Raw genomic sequence first — 25,539 nt, 5'->3', positions numbered from 1 at the left:
CATATTCCTTCGATTTCGTTAGATATTTATTGCTTATGTGCATTATATGTTCGAAAACATTGTTTTCGTCTATACATTGTTTTGGATATGTTATTTTGTTCTTCAATTTCAGTAGATTTTTTTGCAGTTTCGTTAGATTTTTTTGATATTTTCATTGTGGACAGAGAAGGCGGCAGAGGATCAACGAGAAAATGAAAGCACTGCAAAAATTGATTCCCAACTCCAATAAGGTGCTACTAAATCTACTTATAATTATTAATTATTTTTCCATTTTATCAATGTTTTTTACTACAATATTTGTTTTTATGGCAGACAGATAAGGCTTCAATGTTGGATGAAGCTATTGAATATTTAAAACAGCTTCAGCTACAAGTTCAGGTGTGTTATCTTACAAAATTTGATGATTGTATATTTTATGCAGAGGATTGAAATACAAGTACAATGTATTTCATGTCGTCACTTAGTTTAATTGATTAGCATTATTATACTTCGTATCAATGTTCTAAATTACATGTTCGATTATGTTCATGATCATGTTCTAAATTTAAGTGTCGTATGTTCTAAATTTAGATGTTGTATGTTGTAAAGATGTTATGGGCTGGGTGCGGTATGCAGAGGAAGTTCAGGGGAGATCCTTTGGTGTGCTGCGTTCCAAAGCTTAGAAAAGTGGGAATCGAGGGTGGGGGAAGCCAAGGCTGTTTTCTAGGGGCTGCATATGGGGAAGGAGACTGACATGAGGCGTTTGGTGGTGGAGAGCGATTGTCTAAGTGTTATCGAGGCACTCCGCAACAAGTCAGAGACTCAGAGGTGTTGAGTTCCTTGCATTTGGTTTTAGATGATACTCCCTCGTTCCTCCACTTTTCATTTTCGGCCGTATTAGAGTATTAAAATAGATTAAGTAATTAAAAATCGGATGAAATATTAAAATTTTATGTTTAGAATTCTGATTTTGATGCTTAGATTGGTCTTTTGTGAAAAAAACGTGGAAATAATGTAACACATGATATGGCTTACTTCCATGAGCCTGGCAATGATCGTGGAACGATGTAAAAAATTTTAAACATAGGAAAAAAGAAACTTTAGAACATAAGTAGACTAAATTTAGAACATAGGAAAAAAAAATTTAGCACATAGGTAAAAGAATATTTAGAACATAGGAAAAAAAAACTTTAGAACATAGGAAAAAATTAGAACATAAGTAGATTAAATTTAGAACATAGGAAAAAAAATTTAGAACATAGGTAAAATAATATTTAGAACATAAAAAAAATAAAAAAAAAAAAAACTTTAGAACATAGATAGTAAAAATTTAGAACATAGGAAAAAAAAAACTTTAGAACATAAGTAGACTGAATTTAGAATATAGGCAAAAGAATTTAGAACATAGAAAAAAATTTAGAACATAGGTATAAAAAATTTTGAACATAGGTTGAAAAAATTTAGAACATAGGAAAAAAAAAAACTTTAGAACATAAGTAGACTAATTTAGAACATAGGAAAAAAAAATAAGAACATAGGTAAAAGAATATTTAGAACATAAAAAATAAAAATAAAAACAACTTTAGAACATAGGTAGTAAAAATTTAGAACATAGGAAAAAAAAACTTTACAACATAAGTAAACTAAATTTAGAACATAGACAAAAGAATTTAGAACATAGGTAAAAGAATATTTTGAACATAGGAAAAAAAAACTTTAGAACATAGGTAGAAAACATTTAGAACATAGGAAAAAATTAGAACATAGATTGAAAAAATTTAGAATATAGGAAAAAAAAATTAAAACTTTAGAACATAAGTAAACTAAATTTAGAACATAGGGAAAAAAAATTAGAACGTAGATAAAAGAATATTTAATACATAAAATAAAAAAATAAAAATAAAACTTTAGAACATAGGTAGTAAAAATTTATAACATAGGAAAAAAAAAACTTTACAACATAAGTAAACTAAATTTAGAACATAGGCAAAAGAATTTAGAACATAGGAAAAAAAACTTTAGAACATAGGTAGAAAAAATTTAGAACATAGGAATAAAAAACTTTAGAACATAAGTAGACTAAATTTAGAGCATAGGAAAAAAAAATTAGAACATAAGTAGACTAAATTTAGAACATTGGAAAAAAAAATTAAAACAGAAGTAGACTTATATATATCAAGCTTTCTCTCACAAAGTACTCTAACATTAATATTTTGTCCTGTACTGCCAGTGAGTGGATCATTAAAATTCGTTGTCTTTTCCTCATTACACTTTACTGCTGCTGTTGATCTTGTCCCTTGCTCTTTTGTTTGTGCCTCCTCTCGTACACCTGAATAGGTGGTTGCTGGTGTGCGTCAACTCGTTCCATAGCAATATTCTGTTAAACAATTCCTATGTTCTAATTTTAGAACATTTGCAATAAATTTTAGAACAAATTCAGTTAATTTTAGAACATATGCTAAAACCTTTTAGCTCAATTGGCAGAGCACTATGCAAATGCATAGAAGATGTAGGTTCGATTCCTACGTAGGTTAATTCTAAAAATAACTTTAAAAGGAAAATTAAATTAGCTCTAAGTTATATTTTGTACAAGAATAAATTGGTTGATATGATTAACGACTATAGAAACTTTGTTACAACTTAACTCACATACAAACTCTTGTCTCCACACTATGAAAATGAACCTACGTGGGATTCGAACCCACATCTTTAGTGCATTTGCACAATGCTCTACCCGTTGAGCTAGTAGGCTAATGTATATAAAGCATTTAAACTAAAAAAATTACTAAAAAGATAGACATTAGGTTAGCTCATAGCAGTCCTTTAGTACACTTTTTGGGATGACAAAGACTATCCCATGTTAAGACTAATGCTAACCAAGCAAGTTTTGACAAAAATATGACTAACAATAAAGGGTAGTGCTTAAATCAGAAAGTATACTCATAATCGATATGCATATCATGTGAGGTTGTTTAAGAAGAGTATACATGTAGTACTTACATGATATGCATAGTGATGATATAGTATGCCAAAGTGTGCAAGTAATCAAAGTCTCAAGTAATGAGCATTCATCACTTACCACTTTCTAACACTACAAATTTTGTAATCCACATTATTAGAGTACTATTTTTAATTCGCACATTCTTTCATCAATTCCTATGAAATCACTTCATATCGTAGAACTTATATTTACATAGTAATCAATAATTTCCACACTTTAAAAACGACATATAAATATCATAAGCAAGACACGATTGACGACTCTGTATGTATACATCAGATAACCCAAGTTCAATGACGAAATCAAGTTATCTTGAATGACAGGCTGCAGCATGCAAATTGATCATATATCAGCCATTCTCATTTTCATAAATACAAGTATAAAATAGAGACATGTGATGAGTTGTGGCAGCCTGGTAGGGGACATTCGGCTTAAAACAGTAGCAGGCACAATATAACACAACACCAGAAGAAAAAATTTACTTGAAAGTGGTTCCAGCACTTAGTACTTCACACTTTTTTCATTCTTGATACAAGTCACTTGAAAGAATATAGGCAACTAATATAGCCAACACCAAGTGCAACATAACATGTACAATATAAAGTTAAGGATATTTACTTTATAGTTTAGACTTTAGAACATAAGAACATATGCACAAATTATTCAGAACATGATCAATTATTCCAAAAATATATATTCTGCTTCACCACCAAAATTAGCTAGGATAACACAAAAGGAAAAGACTTCATTTATAAGAATAAATGGAAACTTCCATCACCTATAAAGCAAGGACCCTCTTATTGGGAACATCTTGTGTAGCGCCAACCGACCACCCAATAGATCATGAAAATGCTATCACTAACAATTAAGAACACAACAAGACCGTATAACTAATTTAGAACATGCTGAAAAATAGTTTGGAAAAATAGTTTGGAACAAGACCGTATAACTAATCACAGAAGTCATTTCATTCATTTAGAAATTACATAATTAGTTGCAAAAAATAACAGACACATCACATTTTGTACAAAAAAAACAGTAAATCATCAAAAATTGATTCAAAAAAATTGCAAAAAAAATTATAAATGAAGCAAAAAAAATTAGCATATAATCAAACACAATATCAAAAATCAAAAACTCTGGAAAGATCAATTCGAAATTGACGGATCTATAATCAATTGTTTGAATTTGAAGAAAAAAAAAATCAAAAATTGCGAAATTCTGCTAAGATCTGTTCGAAATTGACGGGAAAAAAACCAAAAAAAAATCGAACAAAATACAAGGAAACTAAATCGAAAATATTAAAAACGAACACATAAATTCAATAAAAGTAAGAATAGAAATTATAAAAGTTGAATGACAAACCTTAATTTCTTGAAGAATTTCATGAACTTGCGTTGATTGAGAGGATTTGCAGCAAGAATTATGAGAAGAGTGAAGAGAAAGAAAGACCTGTAACATATTATGAGTGAAGAAGGAGAAAGATCTAGAGGGGTAAGGGTGCAGCTGAAATTACCAAAGTGTCATTACTAATCTATTCATTTTGGACGGTCAGATCTATTCAAATCTCACGGTCCAGATTAGTTCTTATATATAATGGGTTCTTATATAGAGGAGGGTTCCTATATGAGTCTTCCTCTATATATATATATATATATATATATATATAGAGGAGTATTCGATGGTAAATCTTCCACAAAGTAATACAAGTCAATTGAATTCCAATTTATCAACATTATAGTGGAGTTAATTCAGAAACAATAACGATGAAAGAAAAGGGAGATAATCTATGGCCGGCAATAGGAATCGATTTAGGGACTACATACTCATGTGTGGGAGTGTGGCAGCCACAGCATGGTCGAGTTGAAATCATTCACAACGACTTAGGCAACCGTACCACGCCGTCTTGTGTAGCTTTTACCAAAGACCAGCGCCTTGTTGGTGAGAGTGCCAAGAACCAGGCTGCATTTAACCCTACCAACACCGTCTTTGGTTAGTCTTCCTCTCTTTGTTATTATGCATGTTCTTTTTTTTTTTTTTTTTGTTATGGTTTTGTAGGGTACATTAGAGATAATGTAGAATAATAATCAAAATTTGCTGTTTTCTCTATCTCATCTTATTGCTTTCTTTAATTTCATGCTTGTTTGATTTGGTTTTCTTTGATTGATTCTTGATTAATGTAGTTATTCTTCAATATTTGTTGATTCTTGATTTTATACCTACTTCGTAGTATATGTGTATAATATAAATTGATCTACACAATTAATTAAATCCTGCTTGTAATGTCATTGCAAAGGTGAAAGGTTTAATTTATTCCCAAACTTAAGTTATACATGTATATAGGTTAAGAATATATGGACTATAAATGTTCATGCCATATTTTTTGTTTCACTTTTAGAAGACTAAAAATTATTGAGGGTTATTATCCTTTTCCTATAAAAAATCATGAAATAAAATAATTAAGATATTTGGCTGGTTATGATTAGAATTTGGAAATTTTCCCAATTGTCAAATTTTTTGCTTACTGCAAATCTGTAATGGAATAGTTCTAATTCTAAGTATTCTAAGTATGATACATTGTGTTTGGATTGGTTTTAATATGCTGTAGTTTTAACTTGCTTGACTTGGTTATATTGATGACAGATGCGAAGAGGCTTATAGGTAGGAAATTCAATGATGAAATGGTACAGAAAGACATGATCCATTGGCCATTTAAAGTGGTTGCTAGCCCCGATGCTGGCGATTTCCAAAAGCCTATGATTTCAGTAACATATGAAGGTGAAGACAGGACATTTGCTCCTGAAGAGATATCTTCTATGGTCCTAGCGAAAATGAAGGAGACTGCAGAGGCCTACCTAGGCTCAGAAGTGAAGAATGCTGTGATCACCGTTCCTGCTTACTTCAATGATGCTCAACGCCAAGCAACTAAAGATGCTGGTACCATTGCTGGGCTCAATGTCATGCGTATTATTAACGAGCCAACAGCTGCTGCCATTGCATATGGTCTAGACAAGAAGATTAATAGAGATTGTACTGGGAAGAAAAAGATTTTGGTTTTTGATCTAGGAGGTGGAACTTTTGATGTCTCTTTAGTGGCTATTAAGAAGGATGTGTTTGAAGTAAAAGCAGTAAATGGTGACACCCACCTTGGTGGTGGAGACTTTGACAATAGAGTTGTTAGCCACTTTGTAAATGAGTTTAAAAAGAAACACGATAAGGACATAAGTGGTAATCAAAGGGCTCTTGTGAGGTTGAGAGCTGCTTGTGAGAGGGCAAAGAGAAACCTCTCTTCAACTACCGAGACTACTATAGAAATTGATTGTCTGTTTGAAGGCATTGATTTTTTTTCTACCCTGAATCGTGCACGGTTTGATAAGATAAATATGGAGTTGTTCATGAATTGTTTGGGCCCTGTTGAGGAGTGTTTGAAGGATGCAAAGCTGAAGAAGGATGATGTTCATGATGTTGTTTTAGTTGGCGGTTCAACTCGGATACCTAAGGTGCAGACCTTGTTGCAAGAATTTTTCAATGGGAGAACGCTCTGCAAAGGCATTAATCCTGATGAGGCTGTTGCCTATGGTGCTGCTTTTTTTGCTGCTGTCATGGCCGGTGTCGATTGCAGCAGTAAAAACACTGTGCTTGTAGATGTTACTCCCTTATCTCTTGGTATTGAGCTTATTAGTGGTGCGTTTGATGTTCTGATTCCTCGAAACACACCAATCCCTGCAAAGATGGAGAAACGATATACTACTAAATATGACAATCAGTCGGCAGTGCAAATTTGTGTTTACGAGGGTGAGAGACCCATTGCGAAGGATAACAACTTCTTGGGTAAGTTTGAACTCCATGGCATACTTCCAGCACCAGCGGGTGTTCCAATAATTATGGAGTCTTTGAGCATAGATGAGAATGGCATCTTGACTGTGACAGCAGTGGATAAAAACACCGGAAACAAGAATCAATTAACCATTACCAATCACAGTATGAGGTTACCTAAGAAAGAGATTGATAGAATGGTGGAAGAGGCCATTATATTCAAAGCTCAGGATGAGAAGCGCAAGGAAGCAGCTATAGCTAAGAACAACCTAGAAATGTATATCGACAAGATGACAAACACCTTGAAAAGCTGCGAAATGAAGATTGGGATAAGTGAGAAGAAGCTGCTCGGCGATGTGATTGAGAGTATAACCCAATGGCTAAATTGGAATTACCTGCTTCCAGAGGCCTGTAAGTTTGAGGAAAAATTGAATGAGCTTCAGAGAACTTGTGAGCCTATCTTGGAAAAGATGCTGGGAAGTCGGCGGTATCCTTACCTATTTTTAAAGCTTGATTGAATTTGGTGGACTTTTCTAGTAGGAAAATAATTTTTGTAAGTCATTCTAATGCTTTGCTAATGCACATACTATTATATACAATGTTTTGATCAGATGCCAAGATAGTAATGTGCTGTTAGCTAATCACTGGGATGTTGCATGTTTAAATCTGATAATATGTTTGCAACATAAGTCAAGATAATGTCAAATATAATAAGGAAATAAAACCAGATCAAATTCTTGCAAAAGACTCAAGTCATGCAGTAGTATTCATTTTTTACAGGACATACAGTAGACATCTAGCAAACCGAAACTACCTAACATTATATATGATCACCAAGATTAATTCTGGTACATACTTGCAGAATAATCATACAATTAGGGAGGTTAATTCAAGGTTTCGAGTAGGATAATATTACAATCCCCTGCCACTGGCAGCATAATGTTGTTCCAAAGAGTAAGACAGCAGGAAAAAGGCATGATTTCAGATACAAAACATCTTAAAAGTAAACAAAAGATTAGAAACCAGTTTACCAGGTTGGAATTCGTAACCGTATACTGGAGATAGATCTTCAAGCCTGTTCAACAAAGTTGTTATCTGAATTCAAGCTTAATCAACTTCGACAATATCATTTCCCACATTAGTGATGCCTGCCTCAGCATCACACAGTTTGTCCATCTTCTTGACTATGGGTTCGCAGACACTCTTGAGCTCTTTCAGCTTGTCCTTGAACTTAGAAATTTCTGTAAGAAGGAAATTCCAATCCATCCATTGTACTGTTTTCTCAATGACATCTTCCATCATATTCCTGTCCTCAAGCACAATACTCTTCTCAGCTTCAAGAAAGTACCTCATGTCCTCAAGATATTCTTCCAACTCATTCATAGCTTGGACCTTTACCTTGCATAGCTCATCCTCGTACCTATACTTCTCAGCTTCTCTCAACATTCTTTCAACATCTTCCTTCGACAAATTCCCAGTTTGATACGAAATGGTTATTCCATTCTTACTGCCAGAAGCCTCATCTTGGGCATAACATTTCATGATACTATCAGCATCAATTTCAAACCACGCCTTTATATTAGGATTTTCTTTGGGTGCTGGAGGAATTCCCGAGAGTTCAAATACACCCAAAAAGTTATTTTTGTTGGCAATGGGATTCTCACCTTCATAAACATTGAAAGTTATTTCACTTTGGTTGTCTTCTGTTGTTGTAAATTCCTTCACTTTCATTACCGGAATTGGAGTGTTCCTAGGGATTATGACCGACATCTCTCCACGATGATTTTCAATGCCAAGAGACAATGGAGTAACATCAACAAGCACGTAATCCTCATTATCTACACAGCTCAAGATTGCAGCATGAGCTGCAGCTCCATGGGCAACCGCCTCATCCGGGTTGATACTTTTGCAAAGCTGCTTCCCATCAAAGAACTTGCTCAGCAATTCTTGAATCTTAGGGATCCTACTTGACCCACCAACTAAGACAATTTCATCAACGTCTTTCTTTTCCATTTTAGCATCTTTCAAACATTTCTCAACTGGACCTATACATCTCTTGCACAGATCAAAGCTCAACTTTTCAAACCGAGCACGAGGGAAACTTGAAGAGAAATCAATACCTTCAAAAAGGCAATCAATATCTATACTGGTCACAGCAGCAGAAGAAAGGATCCTTTTTGCCTTCTCGCAAGCAGCTCTTAGCCTCCCAATAGCCTTGGAGTTCCCACTGATGTCCTTACGGTGCTTTCTCTTAATCTCATTCACAAAGTAATTCACTATTCTGTTGTCAAAATCTTCACCACCTAAATGAGTGTCTCCACTAACTGATTTGACTTCAAATGCATCACTTTCAATCGTGATCAAAGAGACATCTAAAGTACCCCCGCCAAGATCAAATACCATCACATTCGTTTTGCCAGTGGCTGCCTTTCTGTCTAGGCCGTAAGCAATGGCAGCAGCTGTTGGCTCATTAATGATTCGTATGATATTCAAGCCAGCTATAACTCCAGCATCCTTGGTTGCTTGTCTCTGCAAATTGTTGAAGTAAGCTGGCACAGTGACGACAACATTCTTAACTGTTACTCCAAGATAGGCCTCTGCAATTTCTTTAATCTTCGAAAGGACCATAGCAGAAATTTCTTCAGCAGTAAATTTCTTCTCTTTGCCCATATAGGTGACCACAATCAGAGGCTTCTTATCCTCATCATTACTAGGAACAACCTTGAAAGGCCAAAGTTTGATGTCATTCTGCACAGCCTCATCATAGAAGCCCCTACCTATAAGCCTCTTCACGTCTGTCATCAATTAATTTTAATGAATTCGAGGAGGAGATTAAATTAACATTCAAAAGATTGGTTATTTAGTACCTACAAACATTATATAAATGAACTATGGAGTGCTAACCTAAAATACATTTTTATGTTTACAAAAAATATGGAGCATAGAGGCCTCTCACTTTTGCAAAACCACAATTCGAAAACTCAGAAGTCAGAAACAACAGGGCCAAAATGCAGTCGTCAACACTCAATTGTAGGTAATCTTTACAGGCAATAATAGAGCAGATTATTGTTACATCTTGTGGATCGTTTTTATAGGGTGGTAGAAGTGCATACAAATACAGACCAGTTCAGAGTTCTGTGGGTTTTTAAGGAACAAAATATTCAACAATTCCAAATTCAAATCCTCTTATTCTAAAACTACTTTAACTTCCATATAAAATTTATTCCAAAACATGGACTTATTGTTTGGGATTGGAATGAGATCAATTTCATCTTACCCTTCAAAAATTAAAAACCTACCTATCACAAGAAAATGAAACTAGAATTTTTTAGGTAAGGAGAAAGATCAGTTTGAACTGACTATTCTCATGTATCAAGTTATCGGGAGTTCGAAGGATAAGAGAATCTCTACCCCTAAATACCCTTCCTATCTCAAAGTTAGAGCTAAAAATATAGTGAGCATAACTCAATTCATCATACATCATAACAAATTCAAACATTATCTCACAACAGTGCTAGGAAAGTAAGTGTAGTAAACATGCTGAAAAAAGCTTCTAAATTTACAAGTTGAGACAGCAAAATTAATTTTGAAACAAAATAAGACAGCAAAATTAACAGAAAGAGAAAAGAACAAACCAAATATAGTGTTGGCAGAGTTGATAGTAGCTTGGTTCTTGGCAGCATCACCAATTAAGCGTTCTTTTTTTGTGAAGGCAACATAAGACGGTGTGGTACGATTACCTTGATCATTAGTGATAATCTCCACCTTACCATTACGCCAAACTGCCACACATGAGTTTGTTGTCCCGAGATCGATCCCGATTGCCGGCATTTTCTCCTTTGCCATTGTCTCACACAGTCACACACTACCTTTCTAAACTTCACTTCAGTAAATGGAAGAAAACAAAAAAAATAGAGATAATAAAAATGAAGCTCTTTTGAGTATGAAGTCAAGGTGACAGAGAAGTAGGTAATAAGGATGAATGAAAGAGTAATAAAAACAAGTAGGAAGTAATTAATTGCTTACATGAAGTGTTTTCCTGCCATCTTTCCCGCTGCATTTACTTCCCTTTCTTTTAACTTAATAATGAAGCAAAGGGAAGTGTGTAGTGCTGAATAAAAGTAGAATAGTTCCACCAGTTTTCTCTCTGAGTACCTATGGTTTTAGCTTAAATGATGGAAAAGGTTTTGCTTGTAGTAGCCCCTAAGTGTAAGATACTCTGTAATAAATACTCTCTTTGTCCTTTTTTGTTTGTTTGATTAGAGTTTTGTTGAACGGAACACGAAGTATTTAATTTTTGGTGAGTGAAGTAGACAAGAAAACATCAATGAGACCAAATGTAAAATAAGAGAGATGAGTAATACAATAGTTTGTCATAGACTCTCGTAGTACAGAGTAATTTATAAAAATTGACAAACTCTAAGGTAACTAAAAGAATACAAAGGGTCAAAGGGAGTACTCCATATAAAACTATTCGGCTAACTGTTAGCCACCTATTAAAAATTAGCAAGTAATTTAATCTGATAAAAAAAACGTAATTAAAAAAATCCTAGCGCCACCCCACGATGTTATTGTAAAGTATAGAGGCAGAACATATAAGGAGAAACAATGGTAATTGATACGGAGTAACTCAAATTGTATGTGTAGTTTTTTTTAATGATTGTTAAGAATACATTGCAGTTATATCCCTAGCTATGGAGTATGAAGTGCAATTATGTTGGAGCTGTAATAATCAATCGGAACAAAAATTGACAGACGACCTATAAATTTGACATTTTGAAGTTAAAACAGAGAAAAATTACGAAAAATTATTTGTTATGGTGTTTACTGTTTAGTGTGAGTGAAATTGTCAAGCAATAATCTCACCAAAAAAAAGAATTGTCAAGCAATAAAATGTACGTGATTAATCGTTACCAAAATTGAGAAAACATTTAGATTGGATTCATTACCAATCAATCAGTCACTGAGGGGGTGTTGCAAGCATTATAATCACAGTTATTGACACAAATTTCCTGAATCACTCCTTTAAGCTTTTATTAACAGTGTCATGCAAAATACAAGTGAAGTTACTATTTAAAACATTAATCATAATGAACCACTAATATCGAGCTTTAGTGTTCTATCCTGCAAAAGAATTACAATAAAATGAACTCTTACCATACCAATCTGTCTGCAAATTAAAATACGCGGCAACAACAGATTAATCCAACTCAAGTTTGATGATCTCAATTTTTGCTCTGCTGCCACTTGCGCCATTACTACTCGTTGATGAATTCTGTGTCTCAAGCATCTTTTTGATAATTGGTCCACAAACGCCCTCGAGTTCTATCATTTTTTCCTCAAACTTGCAACCTTCTGCAAGAACCAAATTCTGGTCTAGCCATTGAATTGTCAGATTAATAGCAACCCCCATCTTCCGCCTCTCTCTGAGCCCAACTTTTGCTCCATGACATTCCAGCATGGTTGCCATGTTTTGAGTATATGTTTCTAAGGAATTCATAGCTTTTACCTTCTCTTGATACTGCTTATCCGCAACCTTAAACTTTTCAGCATCTTTCACCATCCTCCAAACCTCTTTTCTTGACAATCTCCCACTATGATAGTGTGGTATAGTTCTGATTTTGTTTCCTGTCATCAGATCCTGGGAAGAGCAATGTAGGATTCCATCAGCATCAATTTTAAAGAAGACTTTAATTCTAGGAATGTGTTTCTGTGCTTGAGGAATTCCTGAGAGCTTCAATTCACATAAAAAGTTAGTGTCCGATGCTTCAAGTGTCTCACCTTGGTGCACAGGAATATATACTCGAGTCTTGTAGTCCCTTGAAGTTGTAAAGATCTTCTCCATTCTCGTTGGAATAGGGCTGTTCCTTGGAATGACAACAGCCATTCTTCCCAAATGAACCTTAACCCCAATAGACAATGGAGTTACATCAACAAGCCTCAGATTGTTATCATCAAAACAGCTCAAACTTGCAGCATAAATGGCAGCCCCACAAGCAACGGCCTCATCCGGGTTAATGCTTTTGTAGAGCTCCTTACCACAAAAGAAGTCTTGCAACAGTTGTTGAACTTTAGGGATTCTACTTGATCCACCAACTAGGACAACATCATTAACATCACCTTTAACCATTTTAGCATCCTTCAAGCATTTCTTTACATGTTTTATACACTCTTCAAACAAGTCCAAATTTAAGTTCTCAAATTGGGCACGAGTTATAGTTGAGGAAAAATCTGTGCCTTCTAGAAGACAATCAATCTCAATTGTAGCTATAGATGTTGAAGAAAGGTTCCTTTTTGCCCTCTCACAGGCAGCTCTCAGCCTTGCCATGGCCCTAGGATTTCGACTGATGTCCTTATGATGCTTCTCTTCAAACTCAGCTGCAAAGTGTCTAACCATTCTGATGTCGAAATCCCCTCCTCCTAAATGGGTGTCTCCGCTAACTGATTTTACTCGAATTACATCCTTTTTAAAAGTAACCAAGGCTACATCATAAGTTCCCCCACCAAGATCAATTACCAAAACATTTCTTCTCACAACATTGCTGCCAATAGGCTTCTGGGCAAGGCCATATGCAAAGGCAGATGCTGTTGGCTCGTTAATAATTCGTACACCACTAAGCCCAGCAATAGTTGCAGCATCCTTAGTTGCCTGGCGCTGCAGATTATTAAAATAAGCTGGAACAGTAACAACAGCATTCTTCACAGCTGAGCCAACATATGCCTCTGCAACTTCTTTCATTTTCATCAGGACCATAGCAGAAATTTCTTTTGCTGCAAACTTTCTCTGTTCTCCCTTGTAGGTAACTGCAACCACAGGCTTCTTGCCAGTTCCATGACAAGGGCTAGCATCAACCTTAAAAGGCCAAAGTATCATGTCCTTTTGCATTAATTCATCATCAAACTCCCGCCCAATTAACCTCTTTGCATCTGTCATCAATTAGTTTACAAAGATAAAAAGATCAGAGGAGTTAACACATTACAAAGAGTGGTTGAAGAGCAGATAGTTAAGCCAGGCTCATTCAAAATTTCAACGGAGGAGATATACATAAGGAAAGAATCACACATTCATACAACAAAAGGTTATAAAAATAATCACATATGGAAAATTCCCAGTTGAAGATTAGTTACCCATAGTAGTCCCATATAGGGGTGGGACTTCGGTTTGGCGGTTCGGTTTGACCTCGGTTTGAGTCGGTTTCGGTTTGGAGCGGTTCGGATTGAAACGGTTTAGTTTAGCTGGCGGGTCGGTTTGGTTCGGTTTGGGTTAGTCACGGCTCGGTTTGGTTTCGGTTTATTTCTTTGCGGTTTAAATTCGGTTTGGGTCATAAGCGGGTCGGTTTATAAACGATTCGGATTATGTCGGTTCAGTTTGATACGGGTCGGTTTAGGGGGCGGGTTTACCCGGGTCAATGTCAGTTCGGTTTACAAACGGTTTGGATCAAGCCGGTTTGGTTTGAAATGGGTCGGTTTAGGGGCGGGTTTACCCGGGTCAATATCGGTTCGGTTTATAAACGGTGCGAATCATGTCGGTTCAGTTTGAAATGGGCCGGTTTAGTGGAGGGTTTACACAGTTCAATTGGTTCGGTTTATGAACGGTTTGGATCATGTCGGTTCGGTTTATAAGCGGTTTGGGTCATGAATTCATGATTGTTTTAAAGATCGCGTCATGACCATGATTTAATGAGTTGATACTTATAATACGATAAATCGATAATTAAGAATGTACAAGTATTCAATTAGATTGATCAACAAGTGTTTTAAACTTTTAAGTTTTAATAATCAGATATGTAAATATGTTTATCGATTGTAGTACATACCAATAATTCAATGAGGCAATGATACTTATGATAGTATGATAATGATACCAACCGTACATTCGTACGATATGATATACATAATAATTAATCTATAATTACATATACATTAACAATATCGTATTAAATCAATTTCCATTTCCAAACATTGCATTTCTTATAAATTATAACTTACACGAGATTAAATGGATTCGTTATTTAGTTTGTTACTTTATTTAGTTACTAACTCAAACAACTTAATAAGTTAAATGGACGAAATCACGAAATCACTAACTAAAGTGGTGATGAAATCATTATGCAATACTAATGTACGAATAGTCAAATATACAACGGTTAGATTGAATGCCCATGAAAAACAATGGTTAGATTTTCATTATTTTATTAGTTATTAGTATTATTACTTATTAAGTTCTTATTAATTTATTATATATACTGATATACAGTCACAGACTCACAGATATATATAATATACATATAGAGATGTCAGATATTGATGTGCATTAACTCATTAAGTCATTAACTATGTCGTATTGAATCAATTTCAATTTTGAAACATTTGCGTTTCTTACAATTTATAACTTATAAGTAATAAACTAATAATAATAATAATAGTAATAATAATAATAATAATAATAATAATAATAATAATAATAATAATGATAATAAATAATAATAATAGTAATAATAATAATAATTATAATAATATTATAATAATAGTAGTAGTAAACTAGTAATAATAATAATATTAACAAATAATTATACTAACAATAATAATAATAATAATAATAATAATAATCCCTCAAAATAATAATAATAATAATAAATAATTAAAAAAAACGGCCAAAAAGGCCTAGAAAAGCAAAGAAAAATCTAGACCGTTAGATCTAGATGAATATTCTGGAATCTACAAAAAAAAATGAACGGTTAGATGTTGAGATTGAATATGGACGGTTAGATCAACTGAACAAGTAAAACCTAAACCTAGAAAAAAAAAACCACTCTATCAGCCATTCAGCCGTTTTACACTTTTACTCACTCAGTCACTCTTCTATTCTCAATCTATCATAGTTTCTCTCTCTAACTTCTCAGTTTCTCACTCTTTCGTTCTGAAATTCTCAAGAATCTCAACTTCTCAACTTTTAAAAATCCTAATTAGGGTTTTTGTTTTCGTTTCATTTGTGTTTTGGATCTACAGTTCTGATTTCTCGCTTTACATTCTCGTTTTTTTGTTTTTTCAAATCTTCCTCTCCTTCAATTTGAAGGCTTCAAGCCGTCAAAAGTTCAAAACTCAAGGTAATTTTTTGTTAATTTTTGTTGTTTTCGTTTTGATTTTTTTCGTTTTTGTTTCGGTTTGTTTATTTAGGGTTTTTGTTTTCGTTTCATTTTGTTTTGGATCTAAGTTCTGATTTCTGACTTTTCCATTCTCGTTTTTTTTTTCAAATCTTCCTCTCCTTCAAGCCGTCAAACCTCAAGGTAATTTTTTTGTTAACTTTTGTTGTTTTCGTTTTGATTTTTTTCGTTTTCGTTTCGATTTTTTACTTTTTTTATTTAGGGTTTTTGTTTTCGTTTTATTTTTTGTTTTGGATCTAAAGTTTTGATTTCTGACTTTTCCATTCTCGTTTTTTTTTTTTTCAAATCTTCCTCTCCTTCAAGCCGTCAAACCTCAAGGTAATTTTTTTGTTAATTTTTTCGATTTTTTTCGTTTTCGTTTCGGTTTTTTTTTATTTCAAGTTCTGATAATCTACATTCTTGATTTTTTCTTTTGGTCTCCAGTTCAGGCAGTTCTCCATCTTCAAATCTCCTTCAAGCCGTCAAAGGTAATTACTTTTTCCTTTTCGTTTTTTTTTAATACAGTTTTTTTGTTTTTGTATTTGATTATTGTTGTTGTTCTTGCTTGAATATAGTCGAAATATGCCTAAAATCTGTTGTTGATTGTATTTTTGTTTTTTACTGAAAAATGATAGATTTGTGTTGTTTTGTTGTTTATTATGCTCGATTTAAAAGTAATGATGATGGGTTATTCAGATTATGTGATTATTATTGTTGGAATACATGCATTGTTTATTTATTGGAATACTTGTGCAGTTGTGCTTCATGCTTTGGTCCATACTCCATAAAAAATGATGGTTGACCATACCGTCAACTGCATACTTGTAATAATTGGCATATTTTGTACTCAAGAATGAATTTATCCATTGAAATTCAATTATGGGTCCTTATGCCTTACTGAAAAAAAAGGGAAATCATGCATGCTTAAAATGTATACTTGTATGATTGGCTTAAAGTTGGCTTAAAGTTAGTACTTAGAATGTACACATATGTCAGTCACATGAGACAATGCATGCTTAATTGCTCACTATTAGTAGAATCTGTCACTTAATTTGGTACTTATAAATGCTGTTTTTTTTTTTTTTTTCAGTCATGTCTCGTGAGTATGATGAATTTGACTATGAGAGGCACTCAAATTTTGATACTATTAGCTCTCAAGCTGCCTCTGTCCCGGATGATGATGCTAGTAATACCGGCATTATCAATATCAATCCTTCTGTTAATAAACGTCAAAGAACCGCAGGTATATGGAAGCATTACACTTTTTTTGTAAAGACGATAGGTAATGAAAAGGTAGATTATGCTCGTTGTAATTTGTGTGGCAAAGAATATCCCACTTCTAATTTGTATTTTGTTAGTGTTTTAAAAATTGAGTACGCTATTACTCAAGCCTTTAAAGACCCTAAACTTGCACCCATGGTAGCAGTTATGCTTGAGAAGTTTGAGAGTTATTGGGAGGATTATAGTTTGATACTTTTAGTTGCTATTGCTCTTGATCCTCGTTATAAGTTGTTTCGAGTGAGACATATGTTGAACTCGTTGTATAATGATGAGGCATGCGACGAAAAGATTATGATGATTAAGGAAGCTTTTTATGACCTTTATAAATTTTATTCTACTGCATCTAATACAAGCTGCAGAAATCCTGCCTCTTCAAACACAGCTCAATCTGAAAATTCTAATCGCACGTTGAGATCTCAAAATATTTTCACGGTATTTATGTTATACAATATACTCAATATTAATGGTAGTCTTCTATTTTTATTTGTAATGTCATAATTTAACTTTTAATAAAAAATCTGTTTCAGTTGCATGAGGTTGATGACGAATGTGATGATTCAACTAGATGCCCTCTGGCTGATCTTGAGGCATATTTGAATGGACCTCGTTCGCGATTAATTCAAGGGGAACATTTTGACGTTCTCAAGTACTGGGAATCTCAAGCTTCTTCTCTTCCTATTTTAGCTAATATGGCAAGGGATGTTTTGGCCATTCCTATTACATCGGTGGCCTCTGAATCTTCTTTTAGTTTGGGTGGTCGTATTTTGAACAAATATAGGGGTAAACTTTTGCCAAAGAATGTTGAGGCATTGGTTACCACCCAAAATTGGTGTCGTGGTTATCAAGCGGATGTTGAGGAAGACGTCCTCCTTATTGGTAAAGAGATTGAAGCCGAAAGTGCTTCATCTGCATAACTGGTATTTGTGTCTCATTGTGGTTTATTTTATCTTGAAAAATCGTTGCCCTTGTCATTTATTTTCAGACTTGCTGGCAGCATTTTTCAAGACTTTTAAAATCGTTGCCCTTGTCATTTATGTTGAGACTTAAATAGTTAAATGTATTTTGGTACTTGCTGGCAGCATTTCTCAAGTTTTTGTTAAAACAACCATTGCTCAGTGATGTAAATCTGAGAGCAATTTTAAAAAACAAAAGCTATAATTTTGAAGTTGCTTGAACTTGTTATGAGCTGCTGCTTGCTGGTAGTGCTTTTGCCTTTTGGTTGTTGTCTCTAAGTTGTTATTGCCTATATTGTTGCCTGCATGAGCTGGTTCCTGCCTCCTGCCAGCTTGAGGTGCTGTGTTGCTGCCTTTTGTGTTATGAATTTATGATAAGTTTTGTTGCTGCTGTTTCTTATGCTTGCTGTTTTAATTTTTCTTGAATCATCGTTGCCCTTGTCATTTATGTTGAGACTTCAATGTATATATGTACTTGCTGGCAGCATTTTTCAAGTTTTAAGTTAAAACAGTCATTGCTCAGTGATGATACGATAAACGTAAATCTGAGAGCAATTTCGAAAAACAAAAATAAGTTCCTGTTGAGTCCCTTCTGCTTATATTATTCCTTGCTTCTGATAAGTTGCTGATCTGTTATTGCGTGTGCTGGTTCTGCTTGTTGATGCTATTTCCTCTGCTCTTGGGTGTTGTGCTGCTGCTTCAAGATTCTGCTTCAAGATTCTGCTCTCAAATCACTCACATTCTCACTCCTCCCTTCATCTTATCATGTATCATTTTTTGCAACCCTAAACTTGATGATGTTTCAGTTGATAAATCTGAAATCTAATCTGGGTAGTAGTGATAGTAGTTTCATTATGTATTGGTATATGTATTGTGAATTTTAATTAATGAAAATGGTGACTTTTTTTAATTGTTTGTTGATATTACTCTAATTTTAATGCTATTTATCTGCTGGATTTGTGGTAATGTTATGAAATAATTGTGGCTACAGATTTGGGATGCCTCCGTATTTATTAAAATTCTTTTACTTAATATCTGGTTTAATTTAAGAAAAGCTAAAAAAATGTGTTTTATAAACATTTTAGTCCTCCCCTTTACAAAATACTTGTATAAGAAAGTTTTATAAAGTGATAATGTGAATGATTGTACGCCTTATTGACTAGTACAGTAATATTCTAATGCTTATGCCACTTGTGTAACGCAATCTCATACATCTCCAATCTTATGTTACCTTTGAGGCTTTGAGTGTTATTGGATGATCATGAATATCTTCATGAAGGAACAATGAAGATAATTTGGGTGGACTAGCATTATTACTGGAATGAAAATGATACAAATGATATATCTTGTAATTAAAATAAATAAGTAATCTGAAACGATATTAATAATGTCGTTGGCCTAGATCTAGGTGATATAAACCTACGCCGTTTGATTAGATCTACATTTATTAACATTAATTGTATTTACTATTTAGCGATTTAGGTTGTAAATAATTCAATTTGAATTAAGCAGTTTGTAATCGGATCGGTTTAAACAGGTTGCGATTCGAAAACAGTTCGATTTTAACGGTTTAACGGGTTATGGCAGTTCAGTTTAGACGGTTAGCGGATTATAACGGTTCGGTTTATACGTGCGGTTTAAACGGTTTCGGTTCATAAACGGATCGGTTTAAACGGTTAGCGGGTTACAAATGGTTCGGTTTAAACGGTTTTTTTTTCGGTTTAAACGGTTTCGGTTTATAAACGGTTTGGGTCATTAACGGGTTTATAAACCATTCGGTTCGGTTTCGTTTCGGTTCGGATTTGCGCAGTTTGGTTTGTTATCTGTTTACGGTCCGTAACGGGTTGACATTCAGCGGTTCAATTCGGTTTCGGTTTGATATTGAACGGTTCAGTTCGGTTTTCGGTTTATATTTATCGGTTTATAAACGGATCGGTCCGTGATGGTTCGGTTCGGTAACGGGCGGTTTCACGGTTCGGTTTGAAAAGTCTCACCCCTAGTCCCATACCATAAGAGCTGTAGTAACTTGCTGCTTCACATCAACATCAAAGTTTTGGGTCTGAAATCCTATAGTCCCTAAATTTTTTCACTTTCTATACCCAACTTTTCATAAAATTAAGAGAATGCATAACACGAAGTAGTATAGAAGGATTCCTGCCAATCATATATTCATATCCCATGATTCATAAACAGATTCAATACAAGAACTCCATAAAGAAAGCCAACACCTGGCCTAAAAGGAAATACCTAGTGCGAGAGAAAACAACTATCATAAACTAAAGACTCTCAAATTAAACATTATCTTTTACAGATAACCTTTTTGGAAGAATACCATTAGCTCAATTGATAATCTCAGCTTTGATAAGCCTAGCTAATCCCAAAAATGTTTTTTTCTAGCCTATATTAGTAGATCAATTTACATAATACAATTCTGCAATCCTCCGGCTCATCCCCCTTTGTTTTTCTCAAATCTTACTCCTATGTATTATCATTCTTGTGCAAACAGACTAGCTCTTTGAACCATCAAATACTAGAACTAAGTTTATCAACAAACTCTGTATGATTTTAATCTATACACCCATTGAATGATTTGGGATGAATATTGAAACAAGAAAATATTCGATCTCTGTTGTACATATACATTCCCCGAACACCTCATAAAACAAAAAAAAAAACAAACCATCTGTTAACCCGATCTAAACTACTACCTCCGTTAATGGTGTTATCTGCAACTTTGGAGTATTATTTGTGAGGTATAAAATATTCTAAAGTTGCAGATAACCATTAACGGAGCTAGTATATAACTCAATCCTGAATTGAGTAGTCTATAATTATGACCTCATTTTTTACACATCAAAGTTGATCAACCGAATCTGGCCTAAAACTTAATGTTACTAACATTGATTAATGCATCATGATAAGCTATTAACTAATATGGATTAAATTAACCATCAAAAGCTAACTAACAAAGGAAGAATCAACCCATTTTCACCCAAATATGGCCCAAAAAGAACCAATCTTCACAACCTGCTATCCAATTCTATATCATCATTTAGAGAATGAATTATTAGAGTTAAGTGGATAATTTTCTAGAATTGTAAATTTGAGATAAGATAACCAAGTTCATACATGATACATTACCAATAAGGCCTTCCTAGTAGCAAAGACCGACCACGCCCCGTGTAATAAGTCACGGGTTCTAACCCCCTTCCAAGAATCACAAACTCACATTGGAAATTCACCAAATTTATATCATATTATTCCAAAATTAAACTAACATATCATAAATAGAAGCTTTCATAAACCAACTTCGACATTATAATTGGCATAATTAACCATTAATCATCCCAAAAATGGAAGAAAAATAAACAAATATGATAACAAAACTTAGAAAAGAAAAGAGAGAGAGGAACATACCAAAAATGGTGTTACAAGGGTTAGTGATGAGTTGTTTAAAGCAGCATCACCAGTAAAACGGTCAGTTTGGGTGAAAGAAACACAAGACGGCGTCGTGCGATTACCATGATCATTGGGGATGACCTCAACACGGCCGTGCTGCCAAACTGCCACACACGAATCGATTCCGATCGCCGGTGGCGTATTACTCTCTTCCATTTTCCGACTTTAGAAATAAGCGGATTAAAGCGACTGGCACAGAGTAATTGTTGAGTGCTTTATCGAGCGCCGCGCCAACAGAATGGAAGACTCTGATGTTTGAAAAAATGTAGCTACTCAAGTACTGGATTAGCTCATTTCTCTTTCTCATCTCCTTTAATTATTTGCTGCTCCTAATATTTTATTCCATTTGTCCTCGAAAAAACGACTGTTTTGGCTGATTTTGAGGGTATTAAAAAAATGAAAAATAGTAGTAGTAAAAGTAAATTGAAAAGTAAAATTCACATAGGGTTGTAAAAAGGTAAGGATAGAAAGTAATAAAAATACATATAAAAAAAATTACTTAGGAATGCTAACTTTTGCACAAATATGGTTGTAAATTGAAAAGTATTTTAATGCCAGAGCTGATACACATATAACTATTGTATGTTGTCCCTACATACAACACCATTAGAAATTTGACACATCAACAGAAAATGGGAAAAAATTAGGAGTCAAATATAAATTGAATTTAATGGAACTTGTGCCTATTATTTTAGCCAATAGAAACATGACAAATGAGAGTTGTATATAGGGACTACATACAACAATTGTATGTGTAGTCTTTACCATTTTAATGCAAATGGAATGATTATTTTGGAACTAGATTTAGGCCATAAGGATTGTTTTTTCGGAGATGGAGGGTGTACAAAATTTTAAAACTTGTCTTAAACATTAAAATTTTCCATAATTTCATCTTTATATTTCAAAATTTGTACTAGTAAGGGTTTGTTCTCATTGACTGAACTGAACTGAGCTGAATATTTTATAAGAGAAGGAAATTAGGAGCTGAACTAAACTGAACTGAGCTGAACTGAAGTGAACTGAACTGAGCTGAATTGAACTGAATTTCAACGTAAGAGAACAGGCCCTAAGTAGAAACAATTGACATCACCTACACTTGTAATATTTATTTATTTTTTTTGTTATAATACTCCCCCTAATTCATTATACTACCTCCGATTTTTATTAATTGCAAATTTAGGGTATTATTTGTGAGATATAAAATATTCAAAATTGCAACTAAAAAATATCGAAGATAGTACTTTTCTTGTTGCATTTTTGAGTGACCCATCATTATTTATTTAGGTGATAATTTTGCTGTATAATAAATTAATAGTAATCCCTCCGATTTATATTTATGCCCCCCAACCTAGAGTGTTTTTTTTTTTATTAATTCCTCATTTATCTTTTTTATTTTCTCATATAACCCTTATTTTAATTTAATGGTCTTAATCAAAATAGAGGGTACCAATGTACTTTATTCCAATAAAAATAGATTGTCCCATTTTATTGTAATTGTCCCAATACACATTATTTCAAGAATCTCTATTTCTTTGATCTACACACAAGATTTCAAATGGTAACATCTATTACATATTACTAAAGGTGAATAAAAAAATTCTTACCAAAATGAAGGATCATTGTATTTAAATAAGAAGATTTGCTTTACATAAAATATAAACTAATTAAACTTACTAAAATATTAAAATTTTCATTATAATTATTATATGTGGTTATTTTTATCTATATACTTCATACTTTCTAATAATTGGTGTCGAGTCCTTAATTTTTTTTATGTTGTTTTATAATGTTGTTGTATTATAATTACTCCATATTAAGCAACTGTGCATCTATTGCACATGAATTAATTAATTAATTAATGTTGTACTTCACTATATAATTCAGTAAAATTCGTGCATTGCACTGAAATTTTACTAGTTAATCCCTCCTTACCTTACGGTAAAGGCTACACATACAATTGCTATCAGGGGCGAAGCCAGGATTTTAAAGTTATAGGGACCGACTAAAACTTTAATAAAAAAAAATAATGTAAAAATGGGTTTGATCCTATGATCTAATTAAAACCCCAAACAATGGGATTCAAACCACTACGGTGGCAATCATTAAATACAACTTAAGTTATAACATGATAGATATTATTACTCCCTCCGTATTTTAATAAGTGTTTTCACTGTTCTCACTATGCACATAATGATTTTGACTTGATTAATTTACAATATATGAAAATCAAATGTCATTGTATAATACATCGTTAGATTCGTTATAACATATAACTTTCATAATATCAACTTTTCTATAACTTTACTAATATATGATTACATAAATTAATGGTCAAACTTGTGCCTCAGCGTATTTGGTCAAATTGTAACACTTATTAAAAACACGGAGGGAGTATATCTGTTTCATATTATTTGCAATGATTAGACAACTTTTCTCTCTATTTTATGTCAAATAATTGCAAATAATATGAAACGGAGATAATATTTATTTGAAAAACTTATAGGGGCCAGCAGTTAAGATTAAAGGCCACGAAATTGGTTCATGGGGGTCGGGCCTCCACCCGCCCCCCATGTAGCTTCGCCTATGATTGCTATATATGGTCGCTACATACAACTCTCATTTGTCATGTTTCTATTGGCTAAAATAATAAGCATAAGTTCCATTAAATTCAATTTATATTAGACTCTTAACTTTCTCCCTTTTTTTGTTGATGTGTCAAATTTTTAATGGTGTTGTATGCAGGGAAAACATACAATGGTTGTATGTGTATCAGCTCTCGTACCTTACTGGTGATAGTCTCTTTTAGCCAATTTTAAGTCCCAAAATAATAGTCTCATTTGCTTTTTTTTCAATACCATTAATACTTCATTCTTCCCTATTTGATAGTCTCTTATGAACAATTTTCATGAGAATTAATAAACATAAATTTTACATTGAATATGCAAAAAAGTAGAGAGAGAAAAGAATAAAAGTACATGAAAAAATAACATTTACATGTTGCACAAATATAGTTGCAAATTGGAGATAGTTCCTTATGGACAATTTTCACGGAAATTAATAAACATAAATAAGAAGTAGTAAAAGTACATTAAAAAGGTAAATTTACATTGGGTATGCAAAAAAGTAAAGAGATAAAGGAATAATATATGAAAAAAATAAAATTTACATGGAAAAGTTAAGGGTTTGTTTGGCATTGTTTTTTATTTTCTGTTTTTTTTTTAAAACAAAAAGCCAAAAACAGGAAACAAGAAAAAGGTGTTTCTACTTTTCTGTTGTCAGTTTTTAATATTATCATGATTTTAATGGGTTTGTCTAATTTTTGATTTATTATATGACATATATCATATGAGTTTGACAACCAAAAAACCAAAAAACAGAAAACCACAACGATGCCAAACATTGCAAATAGGAGAGAGTAGAGGACTATCAATAAGGGACGGAGGGAATAATACTTATATGAAACAAAAGACATTTTTTTTATTATGCCCCATTGGGAAGTGCTTTTGGTGTTTTTAAAGCAAGAATATGTTATACTGATATACTCCTTCCATCCCTTGTTGATAGTCCCTTTTGGCTAAAATTTAGTCCCAAAATTTTCACCCTATTTGTTTTTTCCAACCGCCATTAATATTTTTTTCCAAAATTTCCTCCAATTTGCAACAATATTTGTGCAAATTTAACTTTCCCGTATAAATTCTATTTTATCATGTGCTTTTGTTACTTTCTCTCTCTATTTTTTCCATACTCAGTATAAAATTATCTTTCCAATATACTTTTACTATTACTTATTTATGCTTATTAATTCCCGTGAAATTTACCCATAAAGAACCATCAATAAAGGACAGATGGAGTAGTTTTATCTCCCCCTAATATTTAAAAGGAAATTGTTATACATAGCCCTTAGGGC

At 33.4% G+C, this 25,539-nt stretch overlaps 2 protein-coding genes and 2 pseudogenes across 2 annotated transcripts; 1 reads left to right on the top strand and 3 right to left on the bottom strand.

Moving 5' to 3' along the window:
* The window catches only part of LOC110725407, a 28,666-nt pseudogene extending 21,352 nt beyond the window's left edge, over positions 1-7,314 (top strand).
* A 227-nt stretch (positions 7,315-7,541) lies between these two features.
* Positions 7,542-10,985, bottom strand: LOC110725705 (heat shock cognate 70 kDa protein-like). The gene is made up of 2 exons (XM_021905178.1): positions 10,432-10,985; positions 7,542-9,591 (listed from the first exon to the last, which is right to left on the bottom strand). The coding sequence occupies exons 1-2, from the start codon at positions 10,640-10,642 to the stop codon at positions 7,904-7,906; spliced, it is 1,899 nt and encodes a 632-aa protein (XP_021760870.1). The 5' UTR covers positions 10,643-10,985; the 3' UTR covers positions 7,542-7,903.
* Positions 10,986-11,996: 1,011 nt separating this feature from the next.
* On the bottom strand, positions 11,997-12,359 carry LOC110725406 (probable mediator of RNA polymerase II transcription subunit 37e). The gene has a single exon (XM_021904888.1). The coding sequence runs from the start codon at positions 12,357-12,359 to the stop codon at positions 11,997-11,999; it is 363 nt and encodes a 120-aa protein (XP_021760580.1).
* On the bottom strand, positions 12,357-21,937 carry LOC110725702 (annotated as a pseudogene).
* Between the last annotated feature and the right edge of the window lie 3,602 nt (positions 21,938-25,539).

This window comes from Chenopodium quinoa, unplaced genomic scaffold, assembly GCF_001683475.1.
Source record: "Chenopodium quinoa cultivar QQ74 unplaced genomic scaffold, ASM168347v1, whole genome shotgun sequence".
NCBI lineage: Eukaryota > Viridiplantae > Streptophyta > Magnoliopsida > Caryophyllales > Amaranthaceae > Chenopodium > Chenopodium quinoa.
Note: the sequence above shows the minus strand (reverse complement) of the source record. Positions and strands in the feature narration are given on the sequence as shown.